Source organism: Sylvia atricapilla, chromosome 1 (genome assembly GCF_009819655.1).
Source record: "Sylvia atricapilla isolate bSylAtr1 chromosome 1, bSylAtr1.pri, whole genome shotgun sequence".
Lineage (NCBI taxonomy): Eukaryota > Metazoa > Chordata > Aves > Passeriformes > Sylviidae > Sylvia > Sylvia atricapilla.
This window is the reverse complement of record NC_089140.1, coordinates 4,412,377-4,432,541: the sequence shown is the minus strand read 5'-3', so window position 1 is coordinate 4,432,541 and position 20,165 is coordinate 4,412,377. Positions and strand designations below refer to the sequence as shown.

Genomic DNA, 20,165 nt, shown 5'->3' with positions numbered 1-20,165 from the left:
TTGAAGAGCGTGAAAAAAAACAAAACTGATTTGAGGTTTAATCCAGATCTAAATTATTATTTGAGTCATTATGCAGAAGAGCAAGACTCACGGGCAGGCTCCTTGTTCTGGAGGCAGCAAACAGGCACTAAAATACTCAGCTTCCAGTGTGAATGGAGCACTGATTCCAGTGGGATTTGTAAGAATCAGTTGACGCTTTATGACATCTTTGAATGCAACTTCAGACCCAAAGTCCAAAATAAGCTCACGTGGGCTTTGTGCTGCTTGTTCTTCATCACTGCCAGAAAAAAAAAAAAAACACCAAACAGTAGTATTTAGACATGGGTCTTATTTTCTTATGCCACAGATGATTTCAGATGATATAAAAATGTGCAACATGCAACGTGGTTGTGATGCACAATGTGAAATGACCATGCAGTCTGGGATTTTTTGCATCAGCATTTTCTGCTTTTCATTTTTTTCACTTCTACCCATATAAGGCTTTATTTGGGGTCAAATTTTTATCCTGCATAACACACCAGTCTACCAACATATTTACTTACATGAAAAGATATGAAAAGATGTAAAGATGAGCATGTTCCAAAGTACAGTCATCATTCTACATATCAGAAAAATAAAATAAATATCAGACATTACTTGTCAACTCCACTGCCAGAAGGTACTGAGTAGGTGACATGTAGTCCCTTCACTTCTCCAGAAATGCTCAGAAAGAGGGGTTCAGCCATGTCTTCTATGCTACAGGAAAGCATCAGGTCTTTCAACTCACCCTGAAAAGCAAAGGATTAAGTTTTCTTGTGAATGAAGCACATATCACAGAAGGAAGGCAGACTCTTTGGGGTATTTATTTTTAAAAAGTGTGCAAACTTCCCCGGATTAAACCCAGAAAAATAGAATTGTGAGAAGTTTTACTGGAATGTTTTCAGTGCATTTTCTGCAGCATCAGAACTGCTCATAAGGCAGTACTGAGGTAAAAAATTGTGGTTGTTTCTCAGCTTTGTACGTGCAGCTGTCTGTGAGCCTAAAACTGCTCCTTTACTGATTTTCGACATGATTCCTATACTCCAAGTATTGAATCATAGAATTATTTAGGTTGGAAAAGACTTCTAAGATAATTGAGTCCAAACATTAATCCAGCAATGCCAAGACCACCACTAAACCATTTTCACAAGTGCCACAGATACATAATTTTAAATACTAACTCTGATAGTACTGAACACCTACTTTTAAGTAAATAAATAAAACCTAAGTCTCCACTGAGTGTAATGGGAACTAAGACATCATATCTATAGGAAGATCCTGTATTTAGCTGCATTAGCTCAGCTGTTTGAATGCCCTTGTAAAGTCTTTTTCTGAATTCCTAGAGTTTGTAAGCTCTGTTCCTGTATTTTGAAGAATCTCAGTGCTATCAGCCCCTTTTAAGTTTTCAAATATCAAAATGTTATGAGCCCATCTGTATTCAGAAAAACCAAATATATGTTATATATGTCACTCTGCCCCCTAACATTTATTTATCATCAGGTAATTCAAAGTGAGGATCTGTATGCTCCAAGAGGAGTGGTAAGCATTGAGAGTAATTGTACAGGACTTCAAGAAGGGAAGAGAACAGGAACATCTGAGATTTAAAGAGGCAGGGCAGAAATTGCACACCATGTGCACTTCTTCAATTCTTGCCTTCAACTGTGCTAAGTCTAAAACAAAGCCATTTCAGAGATACTGTATGGGAAAAAGAGCACGTGGTTTGTACACAGAATTCCTTCCTTTTGCCAGATGGAGGTGAGATGAAAAAGCCAGTGCTGCTGTTTTATAAAAAGGGCATCAGTTTGTAAACTCACCACAGTGTTAGCTGACATCTCTATGCAGAATTCCTTCTCTTCATTTGGGCCTAAGATGCCACTGGCAGGGGACACCATGATGGAGCAGGAAGCTGCCTGTCTTCCAATGAGCTGCCAAATAGAGAGATCATTTAGCTCATGCTGATCCTTTCACCCTGTCTCTTCTCAAAAGACCAAGCTATTCTCAGGCTTAGGACACTTTCAAGCAGCAACACCTACTGTTTGTAAAGCTTTACAATTCCCCATGGGTGATAAGATCTTCATGCCTACATTGACTCCAAGTAACTTCAGGTGCCCAGCTGAGGCTGCTGGGCTGGGAGCAGAGTCACTAATTCCTCTCACAGTCTCAGGCCTTTCCAGGGTGAAGCCAGTCTCAGATATCACAGCAGATGTGCCCCACCTCTCCACTGCAGAGGTGGGGGAGAGACAGTCCTGGTGTGGGCACCTTCCCTAAGTTACCAGCATGGAATGTCCCCAGGGCTTCCACTCATTAGTTCACACATTAACATCAGATACCAGGAAAAATGATCTGCATTCTTCTAGGATGCTCCAAAGTGTTTTCCTGTAGGTCCTATACCATACATATGCTCTGTTAGGATCTCTTGGGCACCTGAGGACATCCTGGGTGGCACTGAGTGCTTCTGTGTAGGCAATTGAGCTGAACCCTGGATGTCAGAGTAGCTCTGAATGACCAAGGCACTGACATTTCCATTGACTGAAAAGAGCCTTCAGACCACAGCTTAAATACTGACATTAAATTTAGGGCTCCTACTCTGTAAGCTGAATCCCAGTCAGAACATAAAATTTAAGCAGAATTCAGACACAATTCAAAAGCACCATAATTTCTTTGTTTTATGAAGTTAAGTGCAAACCCTAAATTGCCAGGGCACTTTGTTTAATACTCTGGTGACTTTACATCCTATGACCCCTCACATCTGCTCACCCATTCTCCCAGGGATCCACAGACAAAAACAACAAAATGCCATCAACTGGTAATTAATCTTTTAATAAAGCTTGGTCTGAAGCTGAAGTTTTGCTCCCAAGCCAGTAACCAGCAATGACTACTCCAAATATGCATCAGAAAAGCTTTTAAGAATAGTCATTATTTGTATTCCTACAGAAATTGCAATTTCCATCCCTGCTGTATTAGGAGAGCATTTAGAAGAGCATTTACCTTTCCCCATAAGTATTTTGCTGGCAGCAGTGTCTGGTTAAAAAGTTTACTGGTTGCTTTGACAGGAACTCCAGTATAAATTTCAGTGAATACTAGATGACTAGATATCAGGCACACTTGGGGGGCCTGAACTTCAACAAAAACAGGAAGATGACTGGAAATAAACACACAGATGGTCTATTGTTATTGTTAATGAAATGTGCTAGACATAAAACAGCATGCTGGGAAGAATGATGTTTATGTTTATTTAGCATTATTAGAAATTTGATAGTTCATTGATAGGTTACACAACCCACTCTGAGTTCATATTTTTGTTGTAGGAGAGAAAGTTACCTGAAGTGAAAACCAGATGTGAACCTCAGGAAAAAGAAAACAAATGCTGTTTTTCCTCCTTACCTTCCTTTTCCATTTTCCACCTCCAGTTCCAGCACTGTCTGGAGACGCTGGCACCGCAATGATGTGAACTGAACAGAAACTCTGCAGAGACCCAAAGGAGGTATTTCTCCAGCTGATGGCTGGATGCTGAAGGTGGATACCTGGGAGAGGAGAGAGGGAACAGAAATTTTTTTGACATGTGCAAAGCAAAGGTAAAATGTTGAAGCCACACAATCTAATTAAGGCTTCCAAGTGTTTAATTTTTCCTCAGATGTGCCCTTTCTCTCTGCCCCTCGAGTCCCACCTTGGCTGATGTCAGGAAGCAGCACAGTGCCAGCTTGGTGAAAGCCTGGCTACACAAGGAGGCAGGGCTTTGCTTCTGACAGGAGGGCAGTCAGAGCCAAGGGTCAGCTGTGCATGGACTGACAGGGAACGGGAAGGAGAATCAGCCTCACCAACAGCACCTGCTCCCAGGCAGCAGCAAGCTGCCACGGGTGGAAAAGGTTCCTGGACAGAGGGGTGAGGAAGGAGGGTTGGGAGAGTAGAAACAGGAAGAGCATCAGCTAGGAGTGGGGGCTCAGATTCTTGTCTAAGATGCTGATGTGGGTGTGTGGGAGAAGTGTTCAGCAGTCTCAGCTCTACTAAAGCCTTAAACTCTCACTTATATCAGCTGAAATCACTGTCATTGAGGAAATACTCCGTGTCTCTTTGGATCAGGCTGGCAGGGGATTTGTAACAAAGGGAAATAAAGAAAAATTGTAAAGAAATATTCAATCTCAAAAGAATTCATCCACTCATGAAACTGTGCAGGACTAGTTTCATAAGAAGTCACAAAAATTAGAACTTCTGATAGCTGGAATGAATAATACAACTCCTCAACAGAAGAAATAAAATAGCTAAGGAGGGAATACAGCCAGCTGTAGCAGTGACTTACCTCTTCATTCCTTTCAGCTAGAAAAACCTGGCTTTCTTGCATCCTCCACTGTGCTGGCACCTGACAGAGATTTATAATCTCAAAGGTTCTTGACACAGTCTCACCCTGCTTAGTCAAACCAAACCGAAGTGATGGAACATCAATACAGACTAATGGACCCTAGGACAGCAGGAAACAGACATGAGAATGGACACCTCTGCCAAAACTGCCTCATTAAGGAACATATATTATCTAAGATCAACAGCTGATTTCACAGAGAATATCAGAAAGTAAATGCACTGTGTAATAAAAAAAAAAAAAAAAAAAAAATCTGTGTGTCACAGGAATATCAACATCAACTCAACAGTCACTACAGCAAAAATAATTCCTGTTTGTAACTACTTAAGATTTCTCAAGCCATTGAGATGCAAAAAAGCTTTATTTGGACAATGGCCAGGCCACACAGTTCATCCTCCTGCAAGACTGAACTGTTCCTTACCTTAAAAGCAGCCTCAACATGCAGCACAACTGGCTCTGGACACGGCTCAACGTGACACTGCAGGTTACGGCTGATGAGCCCAGGTTTGGTTCCAGAAATTGCCAGTACAAATTCACAGCTTTTATTCACATCTAGAAGAGAAAATACCAGGCTCCTGTTTCACATTTTTGTAAGAAACCACCTGCTTCAAGCAGTTACTGAAGCTTCTGGAATCAAATTAAGTCTCCTGCTGGCTCCAGGGGGCTGGGGATCAGGTAATTTTTCATTATAGTGCTCAGTAACTATAATGTGACTGCCATAAATTAATATAATCAGTTACTGTCAAGTCTTTCATTAATTACTGTTTGCAAGCCACAGAAACTTTACCTATGACACCAGTATGAGGTTCAACTTCCATGATCTCACAGGCTGTGATTTTCTCCCATGTGTACTTGATCGATGTTTTGCTGTTGTTCCACAGCTGAAACAATTAAAATCAATGAGACAATTAATGCACTTTAAGGTTTCAGAGGAACAAGTCAATTTGCTGAGAGCACTGATACACTGCAAACTAGGTTTTGTGAGTCATCATTTAACAGTGTCTCCTTCACATGGGTAAAGGTGTGCCCACAAACCTGAAGCAAATCCATTAACAATTCATTCCAAGAACATTATCATATTTGAGACTCTTAAACTTCCCCACCATTTTTCAAAAACATAACAGAATTTCTGAACATAAACTGAAAACCTTTTTGAGTCCAGCTTTTTTTTTTTTTTTTTTCCCAAAGGCTCTATTTGTGAGGGAGATGCAAGCTCTTGAAATGTTTGGTCTGCTCTTCAGATCTAGTCGAAATATTATTTCTTAATTACAGCAAATAACTTTGTTCTCTGAAACACAATTATCTCTAAGCACAGTTCAAATTCTTATCTTTTTAAGACTAAAAAAAAATTCAAAACTGCAAAGGATGTTGTTATATCATCATAAAGTGGCTTAATTACCTCTATCACATGTGTAGTTATACTGAACTACTGGGAAGCATGAAATGGCTGCTTTAAATTGAAAAAAAAATAAATTCTAGGAAAGGAAATCAAAAAACCAAATGCTTATTAGCAGGATCTCTAGGAAAAAATGGGAAAATCATTAACTGGGAATTGTCTTCCTGTCTGTCTCTTGCTAACAGGCCTGTTTTTCCCAAGTGAGTCTAAGATCAAAGGATCCTGAGCTGCAGTGAAGGGGATGCTGTGTGAGGGGACAATTGCAGCAGCATTTTGTCCCAGAATGGCCAAAGCGGAATTACTAGGACCTGCAGGAAAGAATAGCACCTAGTAAGCTGCAGCATATGTGATTTTTGTAGCTCTTCTGTGCTTCCTGTAGTTCTTTGCATGAACAGTGTCTCAGTTATGAACTAATTTAATCATCCATTGACTATTCCTCCCAGCTGGAAAACTTTTACGTGACAGGAGTGACAAAGTGATAAGCAACAGGTTAGTGACCCAGAAAAACATTGAGAAGGGTCAAACTCTGTGGATTCAAGCTGGAGAGATGAAAAAGGAACAAAGGCTCCTGCCTGGAGTGCAGGGCTGAGCAGGTTGGGTAGGGCATTTCAGTGCAGACCCTCCCACAGTCATTGCCTCCTTTAAAAACATTTCAGGAAAACGAAAATAACACTGACTGTCTGATATCTTCTATCAACACCTATGACATCTAGTGACACAAACCACATGACATCAGTGAAGTCAAAAGCACACAAACCTTAAATGTTTTCTTGACATTTACACCAATGAAATTCTCTCCAGGGATAATTATGGCATATGGTTCCAGAAGAAGATGAAATGGTTCTGTTGAGCCTTTAACTTCTACTTCCAGTGCTATTACATCCTTTACTCTGCATTCTGGGTTGTTTTGAAGCATCCCCTCTTCTACTAAACTTTGGGAGGAAATATGGTAGAATCATTAAATATGTTAAACCACTGTTAAATTGGATCTTGTCTTTTAATTGCCAGATCAAAACTGATAACCATTGAAAGTTTCTCAGGTACAGACTGCCTGTGGGTAATTAGCTCAGCCAATTAAAAACTTCACTATGCTTTAAGGTATTCTAGCTGTCCCAGTCTGTCCATGAACAAGTATGCAAGTCACATACTGCTATGATAAAGAGTAATAACAGGAAACCTTGGGAAAAAAAGCAGAAAAAATGACAGTATTATCTTTTCCAAAGAGAGGAAAACTAAGGCCAGGCATGTGTCTGGATATCAGAGATGCTCTTTGTACCAGAACTATTTGTGCAGATAATATTCTTTATACTTGTCAATCCATTATCACCAGAAAGAAGAAAAATCCCAGTAACTCAATGTAATAGCACAGATAAATTGTGGCCACATATCTTACTGGGAAATGTTCCTCAGCTTACCAAGGTGACTGTGGGATGTCCCTCAGTACCATCTGAATCACACTGTGATAACTCTTCAGCTGCACAGATGAAGGAGAAAAGGATTTTAGTGTCAAGTAATCATTTATGGTGAAGATCAAAAAAAGATGGAAAAGTGGTTTACATGTGAAGGATAAATGATCATCATCAGAGTACTAAGATCTGATAAACAATATTCAAACTCTGGAGTTACTAAAAGAAAACATGTTTGACTGCAAAACATTAAGCCAGATTCTGATCTCATGGTGTATGATTCCAAGAAAAATACTCATTTTTGACATGCCTGTTATTATTTCCCCTGTATATTGCATACTACACACAAGCATCTGCAAAGGCTCCCCAAATTAAGCTCAGCATTGCTGTACTAATGGAGAAGTTTCTTCTTACTGCTCCAGAGTATTCAGCTTAATTGACCATCAATCTGATCTTGAGTAAGAAACATGACTTTTCCATCATGGGAAGAGAATGTCTTCTGTGTTCTAATGGAGCGGGGAAAAAGAAACACAGAAGCAGGCCTCAAATCTGAAGGGCTAAGCAAAACTTTCATTTGCTCACAGACAGATACTAATTTTGATGTATATTTTAATTCAATATACAGTCTATGAGCTAATTATTTTCAAAAAGCCAGGTAGTTTCTTTTCCATACATATTTAAGGTATTTCTATGTCTGTCAATCAACACAGCACGGGACATTCCCACTCTTGGGCTTTCTTTGGATCAGGTTTCTCTAAATACAGTGAGCTCACGCTCCTTATTTACAGGGACAGGGGAGCAGAAACTGAGAGAACAGTCCCTGGAACAACCGCATTCCAACATCCTTTCACCCCTCTTTACCCACAGCTGCACACAGCATTTCTCTGCCAAAGGCTCCTACTATCCCCTTAATTCACCACTCAGCTGTTCAGAGGAGCCATTTCAGGCCAAAAAAACTACAGCTGGAAACAGTTTAAATAATCAGTGTTTGTTAACCAATTTATTTAGGCTGGAGTAGGTACAAGGCACATCCCCCAAGGAAGGGGGAAGGGGCAGGAGCTGGTGGAGGAGCTGATTGAGAGGGCTGAGGGTGGTAACTTCACCAGCCAGCACAGCTGCAGCATGAGGACGTGTCCACAATTTCAGTGTAAAATTAACTGTGTCCAGTCAGTCCCCAAAATTACATGAGATCAGAAACTGTCTCACATTTTGCAGTCAAAACATGTTTTCTTTCAGTAACTTTCTACATTTTGAGCACTGTTTATCAGAGCATAGTACCAGCTAATTAAATTTAATTTAGAAAAGTTGCACAGCAAGGATTTTATGACTTGAATAAAAATACACAGCTGGAGTTTGTAGATAGGAAGGAATCACAAGCCATACCTCCTGTGGAGTGTAAGTGAGAATAAACTCATGATCTGCACAGGGAAGCAAAACTCCCTGCTCAGGATTTAGGGAAAAGGCTGACTCTGGGTCTTGACTGTATTTGACCTCTGTAAAGTCTGCAGTTTCTTCTGGTATTAATGGTTTCAGATTAGGCTTTGTTATCTGCCAGAAGAAGGGAAGTTCTACATGGCTGCAAAGAAATCAATAAACAACAGAAAAACTATGATTTAAAAATCAGATATTTTTTGAGTAAAATATACTAAGAAATGTTCAGATCCTTTTTCCAGGTAGGAAATTCCTCTCTTTACGGATTACAGGGGTTTGACTGAACAGTTTTTGTGAGCCACAAAGCTGCTGAGGCAGCATAGAGTCAGAGTATATAAACCATACAAAGAACACGCTAAGATGTGAAAGTAAATTCTATAAATGTGTAAGATATCTTTACACTTTATTGCCTTATTTGAACTTGTCATGTCATCCAGCTTTTTGAAACTCTACAATTCTTTCAAAGATCTGGGATTAACAGGACCTTTCCTGCTGACACCAGTACATTTGCCTTGGATCGCTGCTGATGACCTACATCACATTCTGAATTTAATCCAAACACAAGATGTGGTCTTTAACATGTCAACAAACACAATGGCTCCAGATAGAATTATAGCCATGGCTCTGCCCCTCTCTGTGCAATCCAGAAAAGGTTGCTTAACTAGGTTGTCTCAGCAGAAGTGTGTTCCATGGAATGTCTTCATGGGTTTGAGAATCTTGCTCATGCTGACCTCAAAAATTCTGCCTTAGTAAGGCAGAGGAAAGACACTGGAATTTGAAAGTATCACTGATAAAACTGGACATTCACAATTTCTTGTATCATTTTCTGTAGCAGAAAGAAGGTTTCCTCTTGCTGCTTCTTTGGAGTTTACTCTCAGCCTGGCCAGCCTTGTTTTATACAAATGCTGACACCAGACGTGTAGGGAGTGCTGTGGTGAAATGTGGAAATTGGCACAGTCACATCCTTTGTCAGTTTACAATATCCAGTTCACCAATCACACTTTCTTTACCCAAACATCAGCCTGTTCTGGCATTATGCATGTGTGATTTCCAGGCCACAAAATAAACTGCCAGATAGTCACTGCTTGCAAACAGCAGTTTACATTAATGGCCCTAAACCCAGCACTGACCTTCTCACTGCTTTGATAATCTGCAGCCTCTATCTGCTGCAATCATACACGAATGTATTTCTGTTAAAATCTGACTGATTCTGAGCAAAATCAGATTGTCACTATGTTCAGTATAGTGTAATTGTCCATAAGGACACACTTGTTGACTTCAGATTGAATGTATATTTAAATTTGTAAGGACTCAATAGTAGGAACCATGTGAGAGTTTTGATGTGAGTTAATTATATTGGGCTCCCATTTTGATTCAGTGGAGCCCAGGATGTATTACAACTTTTCCATAGGAGATGTCTACAGTCAGAATTTTGTCCTTGGAAGCATCTATTCCCTGCACTATGAAAGGAATACTTATCTCAGTTGCACAAGTCTATAGAGCAGACAATTAAAGTCAGATAAATCTCTGGATCACTCTGTAAGTATTTCCTGCAACCATATATATTTATGGATTTTTTGTAGATCTACCTCTGTTGAAGCAAATTTCTTGACCTTGACTAACGGTTGCCATAATGCTTAAACAATGTACAACATTCCTTGAACCTTAATTACCAAACAATAAGGAGCAAAAAGAAGCAAAGATTCTGCAGAAAGTTTATCAAGGGCTTGAAGGTTTCTCCAGCTTGAGAGAGCAGGGTATGACAAATGAGATCCCCACCAGAATGCCCACATTGCAGAGCACCACTCTAACAGCAGCTACATACGTGGAGTTCTTTATAACCAGTGTCTTCTCCTTGGAGGTGTGTGGGTTTTGGGGCTCGAATCGTATGAGGTGCTGCGCTGTTGCATCAGTGACTTCACCCAGCTGAGCTTTGCTTTCTCCACCCGTGACAAACAAAAGCTCCAGAGCAATCAACTCTCCAACCCCTGGAGGAAATAATTAGATATTGCTGTTTACCATCTGATTATTAACACAGTGCACATCATCAATAGGCAAATGTCATTAATGGCCGCTATTGATTATATCTGGCATTTCCTCAAGTTTCAGAACTCCAATGGGTTAATGTACAATATTTTCCTGATGTTGTGTTTATCAACATGTATTAACAGAGGCCTTCTGTTCATGAATTTCATAGCGAGGGATTTCAGGGCCACAGCCTCAGCTCACTTACATCAGCATGTAAGTGTTTCACTGAAGTGAGCAGGGTGTTTACAGTGGTTGACAATGTGACTCCCAGATGTTTTGAGCAGTATATTAAAATTAAAATGAGCAGCAAATGAAGTATTAAAAAAATCCAAAGTAAATACATGTGACAAAGTGATTTAATAAATGACAAACCAAGCCTCATGTTACAGCACTCACAGTTAGATTACAGTACAAGCACCAACATTTACAAGAATTTGAACTGGTTTCATTAGCTAATGCAAAGACTGCCTACCCCTCCTGAACCCTAATCTAAGATGTGCCCCAAATGGGGTTCATTTCTGCCCTGTTACACCTATTTCATAGTTTGTCAAGTTATCTTATTGACGGAAAAGTAAAAGAGATGAGTTGCACCTGGCTACTTTTCTGTTCTGCAACTTGGTGACATTTTACATTTGAATTTTTGCCTACCCAAGGTTAAGAGCTCAGTATTTTCTGAATCCAATGTATTCCATGCACTGGGAAGGAGCAGTAATAACAATAAAAACAGAAACAAAAACAAAACCCCCCCACAAAACACACACACAAAAAAAACCCAAACAAAAAACCAACCAGCAGCAGACACATTATTTTGCTTAATCCAATGACATAAAATGTTACCATCACCTCATCCCAACAATCACCACTCACATTATCTGAGTATCTACGGAATTAGAAAGGTGCTAGAAACAAACCTGTGACTGTAACATAATTGACTGGATAATTATCACACAAAATTGTGAATGTTTCCTGTGAGGCTTCTGGCAAAGAAGGGAAAAACACTACCTGAAAGAGAGAAATAGCAAGGTCTGTAACAGATTTCCCTCCCCTAAGAAATACACTTGAGTTTGCAAATATTTCCTGAAAGACAATTTTAGTGATTAGTAATTAAAAGTAACACTTGCAAGAAACAGAGTAATTTTTGCTCACATAAACCCAAACTTGCAAGGTCCAGCCACTTCATGTAAAATGATCTTGCTTGTTAATTTATTTGGTGAAGTAAAAAACCTTTCTACAGAAGTTGGCACTAACCTCTACTGTTGCATTCTGCCCTGGAGCTAGCTCCAAAACAGCAGGCTGGATCCCAAAAGGATCCTGTATCACAAAATCAGCACTGGCAGCCACCTAAGGTATTAAAACAAAAAATAATAATAAATAAAATTGATTAGGTTGCTGTGTTTAAAAACACAGATTTACCTGAGACAGGCAGTATACTACAACTGTTTTACCTCTTGCAATACAATTTTTTCACACACTTCAAAAGAGTGCGGTTCTTAAATGCGGCTTAATTAAAAAAAAATAAAAGAAGCTCTCTGCTTCACAATGACCTTGGTGAAAGCAGGAGGGAAAGTGCAGTCTCTGAAGAGAAATGACAGTGTCAGAAGCCCTAATATTCATGTTCACAGCCTGAGAGAGGGGCTCTGTTTCTCCATGCTCCAACTCACTTTGAGATGGAACTGTAAAGTCTCTGGAGGGACAACTTAGCTTATCTGCTCTTTGTCCAGCACCAAAAATGCCAATCTAGCTGCCCCACTTTATCTCCTCTGTCCATCCCACTTAAGCTCTGGTTTGTGATGGGGAGCTACAGACAGAGCAGGCCTGGATTGGATTGCTCTGTCTACAGGTGCAGCAAGGTCAGAAAGGGATGTTTTTGTGGAGGAGGAAGAGGTAATTACCTCAAGCAGTGCTAGAACTGATGGCATTTCTATCTGCTACAAGGGCAAGGTTAACATTCGAGCCAGTTTTCCTTTCTCCACTCAATGCCTCAGTTTACCTCTCCCCTGAGCAAGGCTACCACTTCCACAGGAAAACCAGAGCACAAGAAGAATAAACAGCCCTCCAGGGAGATTGGTCTTCAGGATAAAGGTGAATTCCTGAAGGAATGGCACAATGCAGATGTTCCCAGCAAGGCTTATGACTTCTGTGCTAATACACTAAGGCCTTCACACCAGGGCACCTACACCAAGCTGGGTCCAGTATTTCCCTCCTAATCACTCACCCTGGAATCAGGAGGTGGCCAGGCTTTCTCTGGCATTATAGAGAACTTCCCAGTCCTAACTCCCTCATTTCTGCACACAAGTGCTGTTGTTTTTATTCCTCCAACAAGGCAGGAGCCACAGTCTATAATGTCAGGCACTGCAAGGAGTAACACAGAAAATCTGACTCCAGAGACAGCAAAGGCAGCTGATTAAATAACTCTTTACAGACATTACTGCATGACAACACACCAGGTTTTGCAATCCCAAACTCCCTTAAATTCTTTCCATTTCAAAGTTGGACAGTGTGAGATGTCTATTTCTACATTCATCTTACATTTCAATGATGTAAGATGATCTTTCCTCCTCAAAGATTATTGAATGATAAAAAGTAAGATGATTTTTTTAGAAAAGCTTGGTGTAACAGGAAAGGTGAATTTACAAAAACTCAAAGCAAATTTTTGCAAAAGTAATCCTGTTTGTTATAGCTGAGGTTAGATATCAGAGAGGTGCAGATGTACCATATCCATATGTCATTAATTTCACATTCCATTAACATTAATTAATAGCATCAAATAGTTGTAATTAAATCATAATTACATAATATTTAGAATTAGTTATTACAATTGGGAGTCCAGGAATCAACAAAACACAAACCTAGAAATGTGGCTTCTACTGACTTCTCTATAATACAGTGAAAAAAAAAAGAAAAACCTAAGATGACAAGAACAAATAATTGAGGAAAAATCCAACAGGATTGCATTTTAATAACTAACAAATCTAAGATAAGTGAAAAAATGAGACAGATATCAAAATGCAGAAACTGCATTGCCAATTTTTTCCACATTTGTTTTGTGACACAAAATTGAAGACAGACAAATAAAAACCCCAAGTCTGCTTAACTTTAGAGAAATTTAGTATTTGGACACTACTGACATGTTAATACTGGAAGTGATACTTTAGCTTGGATTGGGATGACAAAAGGTTCTGATACTTGACTCTCCACTAATATGTGATCTTCATACTCTCCCAGATATTCAGGAATAAACTGGACTGTATACTGGCATGCCATCCCAGGAGCAATCATTCCTCCCTTTCCTGGATATTTTCCTTTGGGAGAAAAATAAAAACAAAACAAAACGGCAGATTTTTTTTTTTTTAAAAAGTTAAAACCTCCCCAAATTGGCAGTAGTGTTTATGATCATGTCTTCCTCTGGAAAGGTGCCTGTAAACTCCCCCCATTTATTGCCTAAGTCAAGCTGATAAAAAGGGATGAGCACAAGAGGCCTGGCAGTGAAATCTGGGAATGTGAACATGTTCCAGGGAGCTCAAAGATTGCTTTGTCTGAAATATACTCCTCATAAACACACCAAACAGTGAGGAGAAACTTAAGAGACATTACCCAGTTTTGCTTTACCCCAAGACAAAAGGGCTTCCATGGAGGCATCTAACTTCTTCTAAATATTCCTCCAGTTCTTGGGGTATCACAATCTCCTTAGGCAATTTATCTCAGTGCCTGGCTATCCTCCCACAGGAAAGATAGTTTTCTTAACTTTCCTCTAACCTATCCTTCTTTGTTGCAGTTATTTATTGTATTGTTATTTCTTGCTCTCTCCTCCTAATTTTTTCAGTGGACTACATCTGTTCCTAGAAGAATTTTGGATAAGACTTCATCTAGGTATTCCATGGACACATTTTGATCTAACATCACTTTAATTTAGTCTTTTGAATTCCTCATCAGACCATTTAAATCTGCTAAAGAGTTGCATGGGAATGGCCCTAAATTAGCATTCAGTTCCCAAAGAACTGAACACTCATGAAAGAGAACATCTCTGGAAAATCTTTGTTAGAATAGTGAATTAGATTTTTTTATATGTTAACATTTTAAAGGCAGAAGAAGAACCCTTACCTGGCCAAATGAAAAATACTGTAGCAGAGGGGGGGATAAGTCTTACATGTTGAGCTGTTGAAGTGATGTTTCGTAGCTCTACAGTCATCTTCATTTAAAAAGAAAATAAAATGCTCCATTGTATTTATCATCACTCAGGAAAACATTTGCCATTCCCTGATACTACTGCAACTGCTGGCAGTAACTACTTCATCATCACATCCCCAAAACCCCAGTTTATTCAAGAGAGGCTGAATCAGACTGTACCAAAACAAAGCAGAGACTGAGAAGAGCCCATTTAATCTTCACTGGTTTGTGTGTCAGTGGCAGGTGGGAAGGAGTATCTTCAAGGAAGTTAAAGGGTCATAAATTCAATATATAGAAGAAACTCAGGTTTTATTAGAATTCAGAAAGGCTAAAGATTGGGTGAAATATGTAGATCATGATAGGACATAATTCTTAGGAAGGCAGAATTAACTCTCACAAAGCAACTTCTCACCTCATAAACCTGCCCAGCTTTATCGTACAAAAACAGGACAGAAGGTGGATTGGCAAAAAATACAGGAACAAATGAGGTATCACTGAAAGATTAAAAAAAGAAATGAAACATTACCTTATTGCCTGGTTCTCTAAATACTGATAAAATGAGAAATTGCAAAATGTCTCCTTTGGCAAAACTAAAATATCATACAGATACACTTTGTTACTAAGAGACTATATAGGAAATTTAGCCCAAAATATCTCTGGGTAAATCCACAGCAATTCTGTAGTGGAGCTCTGTGTGCTCCAGCTCAGAATCCAGAAACTGTACACATTGCATACCCTTTAATGTCTTCTGCTTTTCTTCTGGCTATGATTTCTTCCACTTTTTCTTGAGAAATTACAAGAGATTTGCCTCCATGAAGAGTATTTGGTGGGAAAAAGCGTGGGTTCTTCAAGTAATTCTGTCTTTTCTCAAGTCTGGAGATGTACTCACTTAATTCCTCTGCTTTCCAGGAGTTACTCTCTTTCCTGACTTGTTTCTGTGAGGCTTTCGTTTTCTTTGAAAAACAAGAGTGCACAGTGCAACATTAAACACAGTGATTTTGAGGATGAGGAAAAAAGGGGGCTGCACATGTGTAATTAAAGCTACACAGCAATGAAAATGGCTATGGAAAATACAGTATTTCTCCTTTTTTTAACAGAGTAAATATAAGTAATGTAGTCAAATAAACAGTGGGTTGATATTCACCCTTTACTGCAGGAACAGCAAGAGGCCTTACAGATCAGACAGACTAAAACTAACTTGTAAAATGCACCTTACTCACGGTTTTAGCCTCGAGGCTGGAGGCTGGAGTTGAGGACAGAGCTGAAGACACACTTTTCACACTGTCAGTCAAGTAGATACTCTCATCCAGTGAAAAAGCACGTTGTTTATGTGTCCCTTTCAGGTATCCAGGTTCTGATTCTCCTGCAATTCAAAGAAAAAACAATAATTCTTTAAGAGGAAAACATGAATGACAAGCATTTAGTCTAAGCATAGGCGTATGAGTTTATTTTAAGACTTGTTGCTGGCAAAAATCCTCTAGATTTTAATGTACATTTTGAACTTTGTACAAAAAAAGCCTAGTACTTTAATAAGAAAGCTTTTAGAAGCACTAATTAAACAGGCTGTGTACATCTATATTACTCCCAGAAAGATATGTTGACCACGTAAGGGATGTGAGATTTTTCACTTTGTTTAGAATTACAATGAGAAAAAACCAAAACACACATATTGAAATTTGTGACTAAGTTTATTACTCTGAAATAGTAGTTTTGGCTTGACTAAAAAAATTATATATAATGATCCTAAAACCTTTCATCTTGGGTCTCACATAAATAAAAGAAATCAAGAAGTCTTGACATTGTCCAAAATATTTTCCTTACTGATCTTCATGAGCAAATAAAACCAATGTATTTCCAGAACTGGAAAACTTTAAACCCTAAATAAAGAATAAAATTTTATTTCACTGAAAATAAGTTTTACTTTAATGCAACTGCTTCTTTATACACAAGATGTAGTTGTAGCTTTTGTGCTAATGATATTGGATATAGAACACTCACTAGTACAGTTTTTGTGTGAGATGGAGAACACTGTAAACAAATGTGCAACAATGATTAAGTATCATATTTAAGAAATTATAAACTCAGTAGTTTTGAATTTATCAATTCTACTTTGAGAATGTGCCCTTAGTGGAAGCTTATGCTTATACTAGAGTCCCTTCTGCTTTGGCAGAAAACCATAAAAATATGCTCAGATCTGCTACATCCTCCAATACTTCAATTACAGAGGGTTCTAAAAAGTCTAAATTACTTTCTGCTTCAAAAGTTACCTTTTGGTGCTTTAGCAAGAGGTAATTTTTCAGTGATGTAGTCCTCAGGACAGATTAAATTATTTTTTCTAAGAAGTTCATTATCCACAATCCACCGAAAAGAGGATGCCACTGCAACAGTAAAGCCAACAAACAAAAAGCAATCAAAAAAAGCAAAATAACAGCCCCTTGAAATACACAGTCTTGATCAATCTAAAGTAATTTTGTTTTTACACCTCATCCGTGTCAGGTAATATGTTTTATATGAAGTAATACTATATTATATAAAATATTTTTAATATTATATTTTATAGAAAATAATCTGGTATTTTAATCCCAAGACTTGGACATGCATCTCCACAATTCTAAATTCAGTTCAAACCCAGCTGAACACCCGCTGGGGAAATATTTAATCTGTTTGTTGCTGCTATACATCAAGGTATGTACACTTGTAGTATTTAGGTGGTAACCCCTCAATCCAAATTTAATACCTTGACCATGACCTGGTTGTTTTGTTTCCCAATGTTAAACAGATGTTACTCCATTTGAACCTCTCTACAAAGTCTTTCAAAGTTGCTCTGTTGATGCAAAGCCAACCCCAAGCTGATGTCCAGGTACCATAAGCAAATACTGGGGAGCAACATTCCAGAATCCTCACCTGGTGGCAGCCCCAGTTTGTGGAAATCTTCCCCTGCATGAATCTTCATCTCATTTAGAACTTTTTCCTCTTCAGCTTTTGCTCGGGCCTGGGCCTGAATGATCTCCTCTTCTGCTTTGTCAGCTTCTGTCAGTCGGCTCTTACACTCAGCCAGAAGCTGCCATGGGCATGGGTGAATAAAGAGAAAATTGAGCTGTTACAGACAGATGTTTTCTATTTGTCTTGGAGAGTTAAACATAGACAAATTAGTAAAACATCACTACTTTACAAGCATCAACTGGCCCGCTAAAACACTGTCATTCCACAATGACACAAAACAGAAAACACCTATGGCTCAAATCATCCAGCATCAGCCTCTACTTTTATACATGACAACAGGTTTTGGAGTGATGACAAAGTAAGAAACCTGGGCCACTGATAAGCAGGTACAGGGAAAAGTTTTCAGCCAGTGCAAATATGCATTTAAAGGGCTACTGCTTTACTGCTTGTATCCTGTGTCTGCAAAGCCAACTAGAGATACAGTATCTACATGAAGGATCATGTGAATATTAACTTATTTGAAAAGTTCAGTGGGAAACTGTGCTCAAGTAGATTTCCATTAAAGTGTCAATTGTAGACCTGCCTTTAGATTTTATTTTATAGAAGATCTAAGTAGCAACTAAAGAGCTCCAAACTGATTTGGTTTGGACTTGTACCTTCTCTAGCTCATCTGTATAACTGTCTTGATAAACACTGTCTCCTCCTTGGGACTTAATCCAATTTGTTGCCATGTCCACCTCAAAAACATCTCCAGTGTACAGGTTCTTAAAGGCACTAGCCAGCACATGGGAGATGTCCTGGGGAAAGAAAATGAGAATGTTTAGAGCTTAAAGCAAGAGATAAGATGCAAAGATACAAACGGTTGAAATTATCAAATGGGAAAAGGTACCTGGAAAGGGGATGTGTGTGGATATGAACACAGAGGTGTGGATATCTGTGTGTGTATGTGTGCTGTGGGACAGTGTGTCTGAGCTGGCTGGCTGGATGTGTAGGTGATGGTGACATACACAGTCCTCTGTGTGCAATTGTATGTGATGGTTTGTGCAGGGATGGGGCTGTGTGCATGGGGAGAGTGTGTGGGAGGGAGATATGAGCCCTGTACAGGGGATATGTGTGTGTGTCAGTCCTTGTGCAGGGCATGTGTTTGTGCCCCAGGGTGTGTGCAGGGCTGTGTGAGGCTTTTTATATGGGTATTTGTGTGTGCAGGGTTCTGTGTGTGTGAGGCTGTTTGCAGGGGGATCTCTGTGTGCAGGGTTCTGTGTGTGTGAGGCTGTTTGCAGAGGGATCTCTGTGTGCAGGGTTCTGTGTGTATGAGGCTGTTTGCAGGAGGATCTCTGTGTGCAGGGTTCTGTGTGCGTGAGGCTGTTCTCAGGGTGGTCTGTGTGTGATGTTTTCAGGGGGGTCTCTGTGTGCAGGGGAATGAGTGTGTGAGGCTGTTTGCAGTGGGGATCACTGATTGTGAAGCTGTTCGCAGGGTGGTCTGTGTGAAGCTGTTTGCAGGGTGGTCTGTGTGTGCACGGCTATGTCCATGTGAGGCTGTCTGCAGTGGGGATCTCTGTGTGTGAAGCCGATTGCACGGCTCTCCGTGTGCAGGGGTCGTGTGTCTCCGCGTGTCCCAAAGATAAGCGCAGGTCTCCGTGTGAGGCGCCTTTCAGGGTTTGTGCTCAGGGCTCTGGTGCTACTGGGGGCTACGCTATTTGTGCCCGCGGTGCCCAGCCCCGCTGCGTTACCTGGGGGTCGGGGCTGGGGCTCCCCTCAGCCATGTCCCGCCCGGCGCTGGGATTCTCTGGGCTGGGGCTCCCCTCAGCCATGTCCCGCCCGGCGCTGGGATTCTCCGGGCTGGGGCTCCCCTCAGCCATGTCCCGCCCGGCGCTGGGCTCCTCTGGGTTGGGGCTCCCCTCAGCCATGTCCCGCCCGGCGCTGGGATTCTCTGGGTTGGGGCTCCCCTCAGCCATGTCCCGCCCGGCGCTGGGATTCTCTGGGTTGGGGCTCCCCTCAGCCATGTCCCGCCCGGCGCTGGGATTCTCTGGGCTGGGGCTCCCCTCAGCCATGTCCCGCCCGGCGCTGTGATCCTGGCTGTCGATATCCGGACTCTCCTCAGCCATGGCGGGCCCGGCCCCTCCTCAGGCTCCCGTTGCCGCCGTTGCCGAGTGACCGGGCTCGGCGGGGTGATGGCGGTGTCCCCTTCCCTTTCCGCGGCGCCATCGCCCCTCAGAGCGCTGCCGGCACTCCGGGACTCTCAGGGGCTCGTACCCCGTCTCCTCCCTGCCACGGATTTGTGATCTATTAAGAACGAATAACCTCGTGACTTAATAAGAAAGAAAACGTTGACTTGAAACCTGCGAAGGGGGAATTTGGACTTGGCGGGGATACTGCGCGCCCCTCCGCCGCTGTGCGGGTCGCGGGCTGGAGCTGAGGGAAG

The 20,165-nt window shown here is 40.6% G+C and overlaps 1 protein-coding gene across 1 annotated transcript in view; it reads right to left on the bottom strand.

Annotated features, from left to right (window-relative positions):
* DLEC1 (DLEC1 cilia and flagella associated protein) overlaps positions 1–19,848 on the bottom strand; it is a 33,301-nt gene extending 13,453 nt beyond the window's left edge. Inside the window, exons 1-24 of the mRNA XM_066314051.1 lie at positions 19,474–19,848; positions 18,400–18,540; positions 17,665–17,861; positions 17,068–17,234; positions 16,012–16,163; positions 15,536–15,753; positions 15,213–15,294; positions 14,735–14,822; positions 13,762–13,935; positions 12,849–12,985; positions 11,882–11,974; positions 11,545–11,635; positions 10,431–10,593; positions 8,558–8,750; positions 7,184–7,242; positions 6,526–6,700; positions 5,160–5,253; positions 4,794–4,924; positions 4,316–4,474; positions 3,403–3,542; positions 3,007–3,160; positions 1,833–1,943; positions 637–767; positions 92–277 (exon numbers count right to left, since the gene is read on the bottom strand). Of these exons, the coding sequence (XP_066170148.1) occupies positions 92–277; positions 637–767; positions 1,833–1,943; positions 3,007–3,160; positions 3,403–3,542; positions 4,316–4,474; positions 4,794–4,924; positions 5,160–5,253; positions 6,526–6,700; positions 7,184–7,242; positions 8,558–8,750; positions 10,431–10,593; positions 11,545–11,635; positions 11,882–11,974; positions 12,849–12,985; positions 13,762–13,935; positions 14,735–14,822; positions 15,213–15,294; positions 15,536–15,753; positions 16,012–16,163; positions 17,068–17,234; positions 17,665–17,861; positions 18,400–18,540; positions 19,474–19,848 (3,611 nt within the window). The remainder of the gene's footprint in view (positions 1–91; positions 278–636; positions 768–1,832; positions 1,944–3,006; positions 3,161–3,402; positions 3,543–4,315; positions 4,475–4,793; positions 4,925–5,159; positions 5,254–6,525; positions 6,701–7,183; positions 7,243–8,557; positions 8,751–10,430; positions 10,594–11,544; positions 11,636–11,881; positions 11,975–12,848; positions 12,986–13,761; positions 13,936–14,734; positions 14,823–15,212; positions 15,295–15,535; positions 15,754–16,011; positions 16,164–17,067; positions 17,235–17,664; positions 17,862–18,399; positions 18,541–19,473) is intronic.
* Between the last annotated feature and the right edge of the window lie 317 nt (positions 19,849–20,165).